We start from the raw sequence: 16,992 nt of genomic DNA on the forward strand, positions 1-16,992 counted from the left end.
ATAATGCCTACCTGCAGCTTTCAGTCATTTCATTACAAATTTTGGCTTTTCCCTCCTATTTTTCAGGAATCCCTCATGGACCACAAAGTGTAGGAAACCATTTTCAGAGGACTTCTGTTACCAACCAATCTTCAAATTTGACTGCAACACAAATGTCTTTTCCAGTACAAGGTGTTCATACTGTGGCACAGACTGTTTCAAGAATTCCACCAAATCCTACAGTTCATACCCACCAGCAGCAAAATGCTCCAGTGACTGTCATTCAAAATAAAGCTCCAATTCCTTGTGAAGTTGTTAAGGCTACAGTAATTCAGAATTCTCTACCCCAGACAGCAGTTCCTGTTAGTATTGCTGTGGGAGGAGGAGCTGCTCAGAGTTCTGTGGTTCAGAATCATAGTACAGGACCACAACCCGTTACAGTTGTAAATTCCCAGACATTGCTTCATCATCCATCTGTAATTCCACAACAGTCTCCATTACACACAGTGGTACCAGGACAGATACCTTCCGGCACTCCTGTTACAGTAATTCAACAAGCCGTCCCACAGAGTCATATATTTGGCAGAGTACAGAACATACCAGCATGTACTTCTACAGTTTCACAGGGTCAACCGTTAATCACCACATCACCCCAGCCTGTGCAAACTTCATCTCAACAAACATCAGCTGGTAGCCAGCCACAAGACACCGTTATCATAGCACCTTCACAGTACGTAACAACTTCTGCATCCAATATTGTCTCAGCAACGTCCGTACAGAATTTTCAGGTAGCTACAGGACAGATGGTTACCATTGCTGGTGTCCCAAGTCCACAACCCTCAAGAGTAGGGTTTCAGAACATTGCACCAAAACCTCTCCCTTCTCAGCAAGTTTCATCAACAGTGGTACAACAGCCCATTCAACAACCACAGCAGCCAACCCAACAAAGCGTAGTGATTGTAAGCCAGCCGGCTCAACAAGGTCAAACTTATGCACCAGCCATTCACCAAATTGTTCTTGCTAATCCAGCAGCTCTTCCAGCTGGTCAGACAGTTCAGCTAACTGGGCAACCAAACATAACTCCATCTTCCTCACCATCACCTGTCCCAGCTACTAATAACCAAGTCCCAACTGCCATGTCATCTTCTTCCGCCCCTCAGTCACAAGGACCACCTCCTACCGTCAGTCAGATGCTGTCTGTGAAGAGGCAGCAGCAGCAGCAGCATTCACCAGCGCCCTCACCACAACAGGTACAAGTACAGGTTCAGCAGCCACAACAAGTACAGATGCAAGTTCAGCCACAGCAGACAAACGCAGGCGTTGGTCAGCCTGCTTCTGGTGAGTCAAGTCTGATAAAACAGTTGCTGCTTCCAAAGCGTGGTCCTTCAACACCAGGTGGTAAGCTAATTCTCCCAGCTCCACAGATTCCTCCCCCTAATAATGCTAGAGCTCCTAGCCCTCAGGTGGTATACCAGGTGGCCAATAACCAAGCAGCAGGTTTTGGAGTGCAGGGGCAAACTTCAGCTCAGCAGCTATTGGTTGGGCAGCAAAATGTTCAGTTGGTCCAAAGTGCAATGCCACCTGCAGGGGGAGTGCAAACTGTGCCCATCTCGAACTTACAAATATTGCCAGGCCCGCTGATCTCAAATAGCCCAGCAACCATTTTCCAAGGGACTTCTGGCAACCAGGTAACCATAACAGTTGTGCCAAATACAAGTTTTGCAACTGCAACTGTGAGTCAGGGAAATGCAACTCAGCTCATTGCTCCAGCAGGAATTACTATGAGTGGGACGCAAGCAGGAGTTGGACTTCAGGTGCAAACGCTTCCAGCCACTCAGACATCTCCAGCTGGACAATCATCCTGTACTACTGCTACTCCCCCGTTCAAAGGTGATAAGATAATTTGCCAAAAGGAGGAGGAAGCAAAAGAAGCAACAGGTTTACATGTTCATGAACGTAAGATTGAAGTCATGGAGAACCCGTCCTGCCGACGAGGAACCACAAACACCAGCAATGGGGATACAAAGGAAAATGAAATGCAGGTGGGAAGTCTTTTAAATGGGAGAAAGTACAGTGACTCAAGTCTACCTCCTTCAAACTCAGGGAAAATTCAAAGTGAGGCTAATCAGTGCTCACTAATCAGTAATGGGCCATCGTTAGAATTAGGTGAGAATGGAACGTCCGGAAAACAGAACTCAGAACAAATCGACATGCAGGATATCAAAAGTGATTTGAAAAAACCTCTGGTTAATGGAATCTGTGATTTTGATAAAGGAGATGGTTCTCATTTAAGCAAAAACATTCCAAATCACAAAACTTCCAATCACGTAGGAAATGGCGAGATATCTCCAATGGAACCACAAGGGACTTTAGATGCCACTCAGCAAGATACTGCCAAAGGTGATCAACTAGAAAGAATTTCTAATGGACCTATATTAACTTTGGGTGGTTCACCATCTGTGAGCAGTATACAGGAGGCTCCAAATGTGGCGACACAGCAGTTTAGTGGTACTGATTTGCCTAATGGACCTCTAGCTTCAAGTTTGAATTCAGATGTGCCTCAGCAACGCCCAAGTGTAGTTGTCTCACCACATTCTACAACCTCTGTTATACAGGGGCATCAAGTCGTAGCAGTTCCCCACTCAGGATCAAGAGTGTCCCATTCTCCTGCCCTGTCATCTGACGTTCGGTCTACAAATGGCACAGCAGAATGCAAAACTGTAAAGAGGCCAGCAGAGGATAATGATAGGGAAACAGTCACAGGAATTCCAAATAAAGTAGGAGTTAGAATTGTTACAATCAGTGACCCCAACAATGCTGGCTGCAGTGCAACAATGGTTGCCGTGCCAGCAGGAGCAGATCCAAGCACTGTAGCGAAAGTAGCAATAGAAAGTGCTGTTCAGCAAAAGCAACAGCATCCACCAACATACGTACAGAATGTGGTCCCACAGGTAAGTCGTTCTGCTATCATATTGCACTTAGAAATTTCTGATTTGTAAATAGGATTTTAGGGAAAAATGCACTGTTGTTCCATGCCTCATCTTGAAAAGGTAATTGTGTCTGCTCACTAATGTACTCAGGTTCTCGTGCTCTTATTTTTTGGTGTTTTTTGGTATTATACAGTTTTCAATTGTTAACTTTAGCACGTGGTTTGAAGTCTTTCAATTTTGTTATAGACCCAAATTAGTAATTTTATAGACCCAAGATAGAGGAGTACTTGCTAATCTGACATCTTTTAGAGAATTTTTTAAATGTTTATTTATTGAGCGCGCGCAAGGGAGAGCGTGTGTGCATGTGCACGAGTGGGGGAAGGGCAGAGAGAGGGGGAGAGAGACTCCCAAGCAGGCTCCGCGCTGCCAGTGCAGAGCCCAGTGCGGGTCTGGAACCCACAAATTGTGAGATCATGACCGGAGCCAAAATCAAGAGTTGGGTGCTTAACTGAATGAACCACCCAGGTGCTGTTTAGAGACTTTTTAAATGTAAGTTAGTCTCCTTTTGGTCTCCTTTGGAAGGGGATGCTAAAACCACTTTAAAAGGGAGTTGCTGTATTTGATTTTGATGTATGTTTTTATGGCTTGTTTCACAGTTCTTTTGTAAAAAAAAAAAAAAAGATGAATCCCATAAGAACTGTATCAAGTGTGTTCTTATTATATTTACATATTGACTTAGTTGCCTTTATTCTTTAAAAAGTGTTATAATTTCAGTTTCTTTCAGCAATTCTGATATTCTTGCTGCTGTGTTTCTTACTCCTTTGCCCTACTATCATGTTTCTGCTATTCCCTCTTTAATATCTCCTATCTGATCTGTACACTTTAGTAAATACAAGTGTTTTCTAACATCAGTGCTACTGAGTTGAGGGTCATTCTGCCTGTAAAGTTTTTAAGGACAGTCTTGCATGCTGTTTCCACTGAAACTAGGGGTTTGCTTCACAGACAGTTGTCTGTCACCTATTTCCTGGATTACTTTTTCTTCACTCTCTTTGCTAAGTACTCCGTAGCCAGACCCTTCTATGACTCACCAGCTCTGCTAGCAGTCTTCTGACTTGGGTTTTGTCTCTGTGCTTCTGGTGTTTACAGCAGATCTATGGCCATTGTTGGCATTAGTACCAAATTTAGCAGTGGAGGGGTCAGCAAAATAAAAGATGAAAGAACAAAGAATCCCTTGGTTCAGAACACTTCATCCACTGATATGCATCTTTTTTCATGTGGGTGGATAAAACTGGACAGTGCTGTCTGGAGGTATAATGAGATTTGAATTCATATGTCAGTACTACCTTGCTTAGGTTTATCTTTATTGCAAGGTACCTAAATAGGTTGAGTATTCTTTAGTTGATGGTATATACATGGCAATAATTAATACTGAGTTTTGGCGAAAAATACTAAATCAGTTTTACTCAAACTGCCATGCTGCTCTTTGAGTTTTTCATCCATTAAGCACATTAATTTTTTTTTTTAATGGTGCAGTGTCTGGCATATAGTATTCAGTAAGTTGGATCTTTATATTTTTCCTACATTTAATAATTTCCCAGTTCACCTTGATTATGTTCCTAACTCTGTTTTTTCCTCTCAGATTCCCTTATAATCCTAAATAGTTATAATAGACTAAGCCAAGTGAGAGAAAAACTCCATTATTGTGGAACTATCGACCCTCATTTTTTTGTGTCCTTAATCTTCCAGTGTGACTATATTCAATAATGATACTTAAGTAACAAAGAACAAACAACAATACTTTTTAAAACTAGGACCTGTGTTAGGAACTTTGTACTAAAGCATTTCCTCAGTTAATCCTTTATGTAACTCTGTTGGGTAAAAATTGTTATTGATGTTTTAGAAATGAGGCTCTAAGATGCAAAGTAACTTGCCTTAGGTCACCAGCTAATATGCGGTGGTCCAGGACTGAACACTTGGGTGTGTGTCTGAAATGAAGATTTATACTCTTAACCCATTTATGCACTATTTTAAAAAAGATTTCTTTGTAAAGTTCTAGAAAGTCCTTTGGTATATAATATATTGATTATTTGAACTATTATGTTACCAAATGTGCATGCCATTAAATGATAATTTCAGGACATCTTCTTAACACATTGGATGTATATGCACCTAATCCAAGTCATAAAATTATTACATTTTATTCCTAATCTGAGGAATGTGTTCTTCTATATATTCTCCCAAAGAATGTAGTTTATTTAAAATAGCTACATTCTTTATTTTTAAAATTAGTGTTTGGCTGGCATGTAGAAATTTAAAGCTTTGCAAGGAAAAAGAGATAGCATGCATGGTGTCTATGAGTGAGAATTAACAACCAGGGTTCTCATGTGTAACACTTAGCATGGTGACTGCTATAGAGTTAGGCACTCAATAAAGGTATAGGTGTGTTTTACCTTCACATAAAGTACCTATAAAGCCTAAAAAAGATCAACTGTTCAAGATAGGATCATAAGTTTCCTTTGAAGGGAGGCTGTTGGGCCTTCTTAAGAGCCTGCTAATAGAAAAAGCCATTTCCATTGTTGCCCAGATTCTTTAAATTTCTTTTATATAGACCTTGGTTTAACACCATTTTATTCACTGCTTGAATTGATACCTTAAAGGGATAGATGAAATAGAGAATTTTAAATGTGATTTTTTCAGCCAAACCTTGTTATTTCCACCATTTCAAGGGGTTTGGGGATGTAAAGGAGGCACCTGGACCCCAAGAAGGGACTCTCAGACTTGCAGAATGTGCAGGGCTGAAAAGACTGCAGGGAAATGTCCCTGCTGAGAATGGCCAACAGGTAATCCTTCCTAATACCAATGTTATTTCATGTTCCTTTTCTCGATTTTGTTCCTTTTTAATCCCATTAATCAGCTGTATTAATTTCATTACAGAAAAAAAATAGCAACAAAAAAAGAGGATGAAAATAAATGATATCACCATAGATTTTGTGTTTAAGTAGTATTTAGTTGTGTAGTTTATATATGCAAAATAAAGCAGATTTCTTTATTTGTAGCTGCTTATTTTCAGTCTGTTATATTTTCAGGTTAGAGTATAACTACTTCCAAAGGCTCTGCCTCCTTCCACTGTTCATAAATTCCATTTTTTGGAGACAAAAAAAAAAAATAGAGTGGCATATAAAAAATAAAAAATGAGTAAAAAATAAAATTAATTATAAATATTTACCTAAAGACTTGCCTTTTTCAGGAACATGTAAAACACATGTTGAACATAACTCTTACTCTTAATCCCATGATCTGAAGACATACTAAATTCTTGTATATAAAAATAGTTTACTTAAGGATGTATTTACTTAAGGTATTTTACATATGCCTCTCCTCAGTTCCATGTTCTTCACATAGGAATCATTGCTGATATGGTGGGCATAAACTGAATCTTGGTATCTTCCAGATCCCTTCCTTTCTTTGATAAAGAGCTTGAAGTTACTTAACCCATCAGAAGGCAGATCTGTCGCCTCAAGGGGGCAGCATTTAGTCATAGCCAAGGTCATTTTAGCAAAAGCCACAGGAATTCTCATTTCAGTATTTTCTTAAGAGTGCTACTGCTTAGATTTTTGGCGGACTAGCACATTGTAAAAACTAAGAAAGGCATTACCACTAAACATAATTTTTTGTTTGCATTTCGATGTGTTTTTATAAGCCAGGCTTGATATGTATTGATTGTCTGTCTAGGTTTATGCTTAGAGTAAAAAAATGTGATAGTTTAAGAGCATAAGAGAGTGTTATAGTAGAAAGATTGTTAGATATTACTTTGTCCCAAACCCTCATTTTTAAGCGTTGAGGTTAACTCTCCCAAACTCAAAAAGATTTCTCTTCCAAAGATTTCTATTATTGCCTTCCATTCTGTTCTCAAAAGATCTGTACATTTAGACTAAGTATCATCTCTTTTATATCACAGTTAGAGTAAATCTAGTTCTTGTTCCCTAAAGCTGTTTCAGAGTATCTCTCTTTACTTGCCTATGTTTTAGAGGACACTCTTTCAGTTTGTTCCTTCAATTGGAACTTAGGTGTCCTTGTGTCTGGTTTATTCATCATCCTATTTACCTCAATCAGTTCCATTTTATAAGTGGCTTTCAAAATCTGTAGCTACAATTGAACACAGTATTTCATTACTACTTAGTAAAGAATTTATTTTGAGACTAGATTATGAATTTGTATTTTTCTAACACATATTGAAATGTTTAAATTTTAGTCTTATTCTAAGGTTTAGTTAATTTTACATTACAGAATAAATCACAGAATTGTTTTATATCCTTTTTGTAATTTTACTTTTCTGGTCACTCACTGCTGGAGTTGTGACTTTTCCACTTTGATTTGAAAAAAAAAAAAAAAACAACCTGATATACAAAAATAGCTCCTCTTGAATAGACTGGATGGTATAGAATATTCCTCAAGAGTGATCATTCCCAAAATATGACGTTGAAACCTATTTTTGCATTTGCACTTGAGTTAGAGTTATGGCTTATGGTCTAGCAGTTCATGATAAATAGTAAGAAAAGGTAAACTACTGCATCCTAAAAGAAATCCATTTTGCACTCTCATACAAAAGACCTAATTCTTAAAAGATAATTTAAATGGTACTTTAAAAATTTTGCAGCATAATACAACCTATTTGAAAATTAGCTTTGTCGAAAGAAATGTGTAATTTTTTTAATACAAGAGGAAACCTAGAAATATTACCTCTGTGGTCAAAGAAAACATGACTTTTAGAATTTCTCATTTGGTATATTCTGTAAGTATTTTAATTCTTTTTGTTTCACTGATGTGTATTTTGATCTATTTAATTCTTCTTGTCATTTGTTTACTTTTTATTGTACAAATTTTTCAAACATACACAAAAGCCAATAAATCATCATGTATCTATTACCTGGCTTAAAATATTATCATTTTGCCTTTTTAGTTTCATCTGTTCTTCACCACTATCATTTTTTTTATTGGAGTACTTAAAAAATTTTTCTAACATTTATTCATTTTTGAGAGACAGAGATAGAGCATGAGCAGAGAGGGGCAGACAGAGAGGGAAACAGAATCTGAAGCAGGCTCCAGGCTCTGAGCTGTCAGCACAGAGCCCAATGTGGGGCTTGAACCCACGAACCATGAGATCATGACCTGAACTGAAGTTGCTTAACTGACTGAGCCACTCAGGTGCCCCTGTTGGAGTACTTTAAAACAAATATCAAACATTATTTCTTTTTGCCAATAAATAATTCAGAGTCTATTTCTTTAATTGTTAAAGTACTTTTAACTATTTAGATATATATACAATACCAAATCACATCTAACAAAAATAGTAATGTTTTAATATTATCTGATACCCAGTTCATGGTCAGTGTTCTCTAGTTGTCTTTAAAAAATAATGTGGTGGGTTTTTTGTTTGTTTTTTAAACAACTTGTTCGAATCAGGGTCCACAAATTTTTCATACCTTGCATTTGGTTAATGTATCTTTGTTCATTTTTAATTTAACAGCTTAGGTTAATTTGAGAGCATTCTTTCCATGTCCCTCATTAACATTTGGGGTTAAAATACCCTGTGATTCCTTGTTAAATTTTCTATGTGACACCAAATAAGAGTTCCATAATAGAAAAAAATAGGATAAAGATTTGTTAGCACTTATAAAAGTAAAAATAAGCTTAATCTACAAATATATGACAAGCTAGTCAATAAGATACCTAATTTAAATGGTGAAAGTATAGGGAACCAGAAGGTTAATCCTGAGGAAATTTGATGCCTCTGGCAAATTTACCCTTAAATTAAAATTCTGGGATATGTGTAACTTGTTACTCTTTAATATTTGTATTTGGCTGAAACTGGTCCTCTTGATTACTCCCCTTTATTAGAATTTCCTGTATTTTTAATGTAATATTTTTATTTCAGGGAATCAATTTGCATAATTCTTTTGATAAATAAACTAATTATAATGTTCCATTCCTTTGTCTCTGACCCTCTTCCCCCACCCCCACCCCCACCCCCATCTGCTTTCTCATCATCGGTTTTTATGGCTTAAATAATTCACAGGTGAGGGGTGCCTGGGTGGCTCAGTTGGTTAAGCGTCTGACTTTGCCTCAGGTAATGATTTCACAGTTCAGGTTGATGGGTTCAGGCCCCATGTCAGGCTCTGTGCTGACAGCTCAGAGCCTGGAGCCTGCTTCGGATTCTGTGCCTCCCTCTCTCTGCCCCTCCCCCACTCACACTCTGTCTCTCTGTTTCTCTCTCTCTCTCAAAAATTAATGAACATTTTAAAAAATTTAAAAAAAAAATCACAGGTGAGGGCACCTTGGTGGCTCAGTTGGTTAAGCATCCACTCTTGATTTCAGTTCAGGTCATGATCTCACAAGTCATGGGATCCAGCTCAGCACTGGGCTCTGTGCCAAACATGGAATCTGCCTGGGATTCTCTATCTCCCTCTTTCTCTGCCCCTGCTTGTGCTTGTGCTCTCTCCCTCAAAATAAATAAATAAACATTTTTTTTTAAGTGATTTAAAAAAATAGAATTCACAGGTGAATGATTGTCAGATCCATGTTTCCAGCATTAACTTTTGTAGTTGTTCCCAAAGCAAACTCATCATCTTTCCTCCAAAATACGACTTCCCTTTTGGATTTCTCTATTTGGACTTCTAGTATAATAATAATAGTAACTGTTGCCGTTTATTGAGACTCTAGAGTTAGGCACTTCATCTGTCATTTCTCTAGTCTTCCCACCATTCCTAAAGTTGGATTTCATTACTTAACAGTTTGGATCAGAGAGGTTAAATAGGTTGCCCAGGGTCACATAACTAGTTCAAAAGGCAAATTTAAAGTTTGAATACGGATCTGTCAGACTAGAAAGTTCACATCCTATCCATGACACCTGTTTTTCATGCATGTATATGCATGTATGTTTTCTCCCTAACCGTATTATAAAATCTTAATGGTGGGTCCCAACTATAGAAACAACTTTAATTATATCCCAAAGGTAGATTTTTTTTTTCCTTAGAGCTTGGAACTCCAAAGTTCCTAACTTCACATTTCTTTCTTTTTTTAAAATTGTTTTTAAGTTTATTTATTTTGAGAGAGAGCACAAGTGGGGAAAAGGGCAGAGAGAGAGAATCCTAAGCAGGCTTTGCAGTATGGAGCCCAACACAGGGCTCAGTCCCACAAACCATGAGGCCAAGACCTGAGCTGAAATCAAGAGTCAGACACTTAACCAACTTAGCCACCCAGGTGCTCCAAGATTTTATTTTTTTCAAGTAATCTCTACATCCAACATGGGACTTGAACTCACAACCCTGAGCTCAAGAGTCACTTGCTCAACCAACTGAGCCAGCTAGGTGCCCCAAGACCTTTTTTAAGTTTATTTATTTTTGAAAGAGAAAGAGCTAGTGGGAGAGAGGCAGAAAGAGAGAGAGAGAGAGAGAGAGAGAGAGAGAGAGAGAGTGCATGCGTGCGCACCTGTGCTCCTATGCACCAAAGCGGGGGAGGGGCAGAGAGAGAATCCCAGGAGACCCTATGCTGTCAGTGCAGAGACCAGCCTGGGGCTCAAACCAGTGAACCGTGAGATCATGACCTGAGCTGACTGAAGAGTTGAACACTTAACCAACTGAGCCACCCAGGCACCCCATGATGCCACATTTTTTTTTTTTTTTTAAGTATTTATTTTGAGAGAGAGAGAAAGAGAGCATGAGCAGGGGAGCAGCAGAGAGGGGGAAGGAGAGAATCCCAAGCAGGCTACATGTTGTCAGTGCAGAGCCAGACATGGATCTTAAACCCACAAATTGTGAGATCATGACCTAAGCCAAAATCAAGACTCAGATGTTGGGTCACATGGATGACTCAGTTGGTTAAGTTTTGGACTCTTGGTTTCAGCTCAGGTCATGATCTCACCATTCATGAGTTCGAGCCCCGCAATGGGCTCTGTGCTGATGGCTCACAGTCTGCTTGGGATCATCTCTCTCTCCCTCTCTCTCTGCACCTCCCTTGCTTGCACTCTATTTCTCTCTCTCTCTCTCTCTCAACATAAATAAAATAAACATTAAAAAAAAAAAAAAGGAGTCGGATGCCTAACCAACTGAGCCACGCAGGTGCCCTGACTTCACATTTCTAAGAGACATGTTTTTTTTTCAGCATTTCAGTCTCCCTTTTTTTTTATGCTGTAGCTTTTTATGTGTTTCATCTGTTTTTCTAATTATTATAAATGTTAATCTGACGTTTTCAGCTATTTTTAACTTCGTTTTGCCCAAGTATTTCTAATATCACCATATAAGTGAATAGTGTACTTAATATCTTCCCAAAGTTTAAATTTATTGCCTTCAAACAATGCTTTGAAATGGTGTGCTGCCATTTCTATATGAGAAATTCAATATTATTTTTTCCTTTGTGAGGATTAATAAATCTGAATTAAGGTTCAAAGAAAACATATTGCCGCAAATTGTTTTAAGATATATTGTAATTATTTACCTATGTATCTTTTATAGAGAAAGGGGTGTGGTATAGAAGAAGAAAACATAGCTTATATTTAAAGACTTATGTCTATAATTAGAATCTTTTTACTTGTATTGTCCATCAAAAGCTCTTTCTGGACAACATAAAAGACTAAAGTTGTTAAAACAGCTAACTATAAAATAATATTTACAACATTCTACTTATGGTTACTTCATTTTTAACATCAGAAATTTTCTTTTCTTTTTGCTATGTGTTGTTTGCTTTTTGTTGTATTGATTAAAAAATCTAAATGGAAATGTATGCCAAAAAATAATAGTTTGCAATTGATTTGTTCTTGTAAAGAATGTACGTAAGTAAATCAAATGGGTGCATTTATAGTAGCTTTATTTATTTTAATTTATAATTGTGTTTCTGCCTAATTTTATTAATAAAAAATTCTTAATTCAAAATAATGTATATCCTGTAACAACAACAATATGATCTTGCCTTTGTGGTTCATAGGAAATAAAAGAATCTTACTTCCTAATTATTTTCATAACCATAGTTATCTTTTTAAAGAATTTTTTTAAAAAAATAATTATGAAAACTACAAATGTAAATTTTATTTTAGAAGTTGTAACTATCAATATAATCATACACTCATCATTATAATCCTCATTTTAAACCTGTGGTATAAAATGTGAATATTTCTCAGTGTCATCTCACAAACCGTGTGGTTGTGTTTTTCACAGAACACTCCTATGACGCCTTCACCAGCTGCGCAGGTGCAGAACCAGCCCAGCACTTCTCAGCCTTCTCCATTCAGTGCATCTAGTCAACAAGGGGATCCAGTGAGAAAACCTGGACACAACTTCATGTGTCTGTGGCAGTCTTGTAAAAAGTAAATGGCAATTTTATTTGATATACATAAATGCTCTTTGTTCTGGAATGCTTTTATATTTATATTTCTGTCATTTCATTTCATGAAAATTTTCTTTTGAAGCCGCTGAAGTGTTTTAGCAAAAATATTTTCTGTTAAGAGGGATGTTTATGGAGATGTGGTAGCACCTAAACTAAGAAATTTATATAAATTATAGGTAGAGCATCATTGCCTAATGGTAGGCTATTGGGGAATGTGTTTTGATACTAGTTTTTAAAAACAAAATCAGCTAAGCGTTGATTTCTTATTTGGCTATGAAAAGAGGTTTCTTTAACGTGACTTAAAGGTGATGGTGGCTGTAGAATTTCTTTATTATAGCAACTTAAAGGTAATAATTGGTTAGGAAGAGTGACTTGTCTTAAATTTGAGTTTGGGTTGGACACTCAATGAGAATTATTTTTAAAACCATATCTCACAATTTAATAACTAAGATCAACAATGAGTAGAACTGAACTTCTCAAGACAGGGCTTTCTTCCACTTGAAGAAATACTTAAGAATAATGATTAAAATAAAATCATTCTTTTAACAGTGCTCAGCTAAGACCCTTTGCTTTGTCACTTTTTTAGAGGTCTAGGACTAAGGCACTTGTCTTTATATAGACATAATATTTTTTTCATGTTTTAGATATCAAAGATTCCATTTCACTTTTTCTAACTACTGATAGAAATTACCACATTATTTTTAAAATTATATTTGCTATTCATAATTTTTATGATATACTACAGACATTGTACTTTGCTGTAGACTTCATATACATATTTGATATGGGATTATAGCTATTGCTGTAGCGTATGGATTATTAATAGCATACACAATTTCTTTGGACAGTGTTTATCAAACTTTAAATCTCAACCCAGTAGTAGTGTCATGAAATCATTTTGGCAGGTCTCTACTGGTAGGTTTTTGATTGATTGTTTGTTTTTCCAATGAAAAGAAAATTAGATGTATCAGATTCCATCATGTCGGTAAAGGTAATTATTGTATTTAATATAGGCATGTGTGTACTAGATTATAGTGTAAAATCTGTTTGTCAAAATGTTGCTTAAAAGTCAGTGCTTTAGTTTGTCTCTGATTATTTCTTTGATTAAGTTGACCATCTTGTTTTATGTAGTAAGTTAATTTGAAACTTTCTTCACCACTGTCAGTTGTATTCTTTACTTTTTTTTAGATTTCGTTTTTGTCTTAACAGGCAAATGGTAGCTGGTAGAGTAGGTAGTCAGCTAATCCTGTTTGTTGACTAAAAAGTTTGAGAATAGCTGTTTCTGATGAAGCACTTATAGTATTTCAAGAAGAAAAAGTGCTGAAAAGGTTAATGAACCTAAATGCATAGCACAGTTTCCCATCTGCTAGTAGGATCAGTGTTACAAAATTTGATATGTGCCTCCTCTTTGGAAATCTTTTTTGAATAAGACTCAACAAGGCTTCTTAAAGCTAGTCATTTGTTAAAGCCATTTTTAGATGCTGCAATCCTGATTCCATTTGATTCTGCAAATATTTATTGAGTACCCTGTAGGAGAGTGTATGTGCTAGGAGTTAGAAATAAAAAAGATTATTTTCAGCCTTTAAAGAAGCACATCCAAAAAACAAATTTACGGTATAAAGATGTAAAGAGCTGTAAAAAGATGGTTTCATAGTGTTACTGGCTGCATAGCAAACAGTTCATGTAATGCTGGGATGGTTAACGAAAGTTTCACTACAGACATTACTTTTGAATTGGGTCTTGAAGAATGTGTAGGAGTTTGTATGCCCAGGGACCTATGAGAAGCTTAGGATAGCAAAGGCATTAGGGCATGAAGACAGTAATGACATTTGTTATTCAGATTTAGGGTTTTTGTTGTTTTTTTAAAATCTTTTCTTTAGTTTTCTTTCTTTTTTGTTTTTCTAGTTAGTTAACATACAGTGCAGTATTGGTTTCCAGAGTAGAATTCAGTGATTGATCACTTATATACAACACCCAGGGCTCATCATAACAGATGCTCTCCTTAGTACCCATCACCCATCTAGCCTATCTCCCACCCACATCCCTCCATCAACCCTCAGTTTATTCTCTGTTAAGAGTCTCTTGTGGTTTTTTTCTGTCTCTCCTCTTCTTTTTCCCCCTTCCCATATGTTCATCTGTTTTGTTTCTTAAAATCTATGTATGAGTGAAATCATATGGGATTTGCCTTATTTCGCTTTGTATATAGTACATTCTGGTTCCACCCACATCATTGCAAATAGCAAGATTTCATTCTTTTTGATGGCTGAGTAATATTTCATTGTATGTATATACTACGTCTTCTTTAGCCATTCATCAGTCAATGGACATTTGAGCTCTCTCCATAGTTTGACTATTGTTGATAATATTGCTGTAAACATTGAGGTGTGTTTACCGCTTTGAATCTGTATTTTTGTAACCTTTGGATAAATACCTAGTAGTACAGTTGCTGGATCATTTGGTAGTTCTGTTTTTTTTAAACTTTTTTAATGTTTATTTATTTATGAGAGAGAGAGAGAGAGAGAGAGAGAGAGAGAGAGACATAGCAGAGGAGGGCCAGAGAGAGAGAGGGACAGAGGATCTGAAGCAGGCTCGCGCTGACAGCGGAGAGCCTGATGCAGGGCTCAAGCTCACAAACCATGAGATCATGATCTGAGCCAAAGTTGGACAATTAACCGACTGAGCCACCCAAGTGCCCCTATTTTTAATTTTTTGAGGAACCTCCATGCTATTCTTCAGAGTGGCTGCGCCAGTTTTCATTCTCCCCACAGTGCGAGAGGGTTCCCCTTTCTCTGCCTCTGCCAATTTCTGTTGTTTTTTGTGTTCTTTATTTTAGCCACTCTGACAGGTGTGAGGTGATATCTCATTGTGGTTTTGATTTGTATCTTCCTGATGATGAGTGATGTTGAGTATCTTTTCATGTGTCTGTTGGTCATCTAGATGTCTTCTTTGAAAAAGTGTCTATTCATGTCTTCTGCCCATTTCTTCACTGGATTATTTGTTTTTTGGGTGTTGAGTTTGATAAGTTTTATATAGATTTTGGATACTAACCCTTTATCTGATATGTCATTTGCAAATATCTTTTCCCATTCCATGGTCTGCCTTTTAGTTTTGTTGATTATTTCCTTTGCTGTACAGAAGCTTTTCATTTTGAAGAAGTCCCAGTAGTTTATTTTTGCTTTTGTTTCCTTTCCTTCTGGCGACGTGCTCAGTAAGAAGTTGCTATGGCCAGGGTCAAAGAGATTGCTGCCTATGTTCCCCTGTAGGATTTTGATGGTTTCCTGTCTCACATTTAGGTCTTTCACCCATTTGAATTTATTTTTATATACGGTGTAAGAAAGTGGTCCAGTTTGGGGCGCCTGGGTGGCTCAGTCGGTTAAGCGTCCAACTTCGGCTCAGGTCATGATCTCGCGATCCGTGAGTTCGAGCCCCACGTCGGGCTCTGTCTGTGCTGACAGCTCAGAGCCTGGAGCCTGTTTCAGATTCTGTGTCTCCCTCTCTCTCTGACCCTCCCCCCTGTTCATGCTCTGTCTCTCTCTGTCTCAAAAATAAATAAACATTAAAAAAAAATTTTTTTTAATAAAAAAAAAAAAGTCCAGTTTTATTCTTCTACATGTTGCTGTCCAATTTTCCCAAAACCATTCATTGAAGAGACTGTATTTTTTTCCACTGGATATTCTTTCCTGCTTTGTCAAAGATTAGTTGACTGTATAGTTGTGGGTCCATTTCTGGATTTTCTTTTCTGCTCCATTGATCTGTTTGTCTGTTTTTGTACCATTACCATGCTGTCTTAATGACTACAGCTTTATAATATAGCTTGAAATCCAGAAATCGTGATGCCTCCACTTCTGCTTTTCTTTTTCAAGGTTGCTTTGGCTGTTTGGGGTCTTTCTGGTTCCATACAAATTTTAGAATTGTTTGTTCTAGCTTTGTGAAAAATGCTGGTGTTATTTTGATAGGGATTGTATTGAATATGTAGATTGTTTTGGGTAGCATCCACATTTTAACAATATTTGTTCTTCCTTTCCATGATCATGGAATATTTTTCCATTTTGTGTCTTACCCAGCTTCTTTCATAAGTGTTCTCTAGGTTTCAGAGTACAGATCTTTTACCTCTTTGGTTAAGTTTATTCCTAGGTATCTTATGGTTTCTGGTGCAGTTGTAAATGGGATCGATTCCTTGATTTCTCTTTCTGCTGCTTCATTATTGGTGTATAGAAATGCAACAGATTTCTGTATGTGGATTTGATATCCTGTGACTTTGCTGAATTCATGTATTGGTTCTAGTAATTTTTTTGGTGGAGTCTTTTGGGTTTTCTACAAAGAGTATCATGTCGTCTGCAAATAGTGAAAGTTTGACTTCTTCCTTGCCAATATGGATGCCTTTTATTTCTTTTTGTTGTTTGATTGCTGAAGCTAGGACTTCCACTACTATGTTGAACAACAGTGGCGAGAATGGACATCACTGTCATGTTCCTCACCTTAGGGGAAAAGCTCTGTTTTTCCCCATTGAGAATGATAGGCTCTAGCTGTGGATCTTTCATACATGGCTTTTATGATGTTGAGGTATATTCCTTCTATCCCTACTTTGTTGAGGATTTTTATCAAGAATGGATGCTGTATTTTGTCAAATGGTTTTTCTGCATCTATTGAGAGAATCATATGGTTCTTATCCTTTCTTTAATTAACGTGGTGTATCACACTGATA

General features: G+C 37.2%; 1 protein-coding gene across 1 annotated transcript in view; it reads left to right on the forward strand.

The window, feature by feature from the left end:
- Positions 1–16,992, forward strand: part of ARID2 (AT-rich interaction domain 2) — a 166,880-nt gene that overhangs the window by 117,787 nt on the left and 32,101 nt on the right. The window contains exons 14-16 of the mRNA XM_049626673.1: positions 67–2,930; positions 5,636–5,749; positions 12,119–12,267. Coding sequence (XP_049482630.1) covers positions 67–2,930; positions 5,636–5,749; positions 12,119–12,267 — 3,127 coding nt within the window. The remainder of the gene's footprint in view (positions 1–66; positions 2,931–5,635; positions 5,750–12,118; positions 12,268–16,992) is intronic.

Source organism: Panthera uncia, chromosome B4, assembly GCF_023721935.1.
Source record: "Panthera uncia isolate 11264 chromosome B4, Puncia_PCG_1.0, whole genome shotgun sequence".
Taxonomy (NCBI): Eukaryota; Metazoa; Chordata; class Mammalia; order Carnivora; family Felidae; genus Panthera; species Panthera uncia.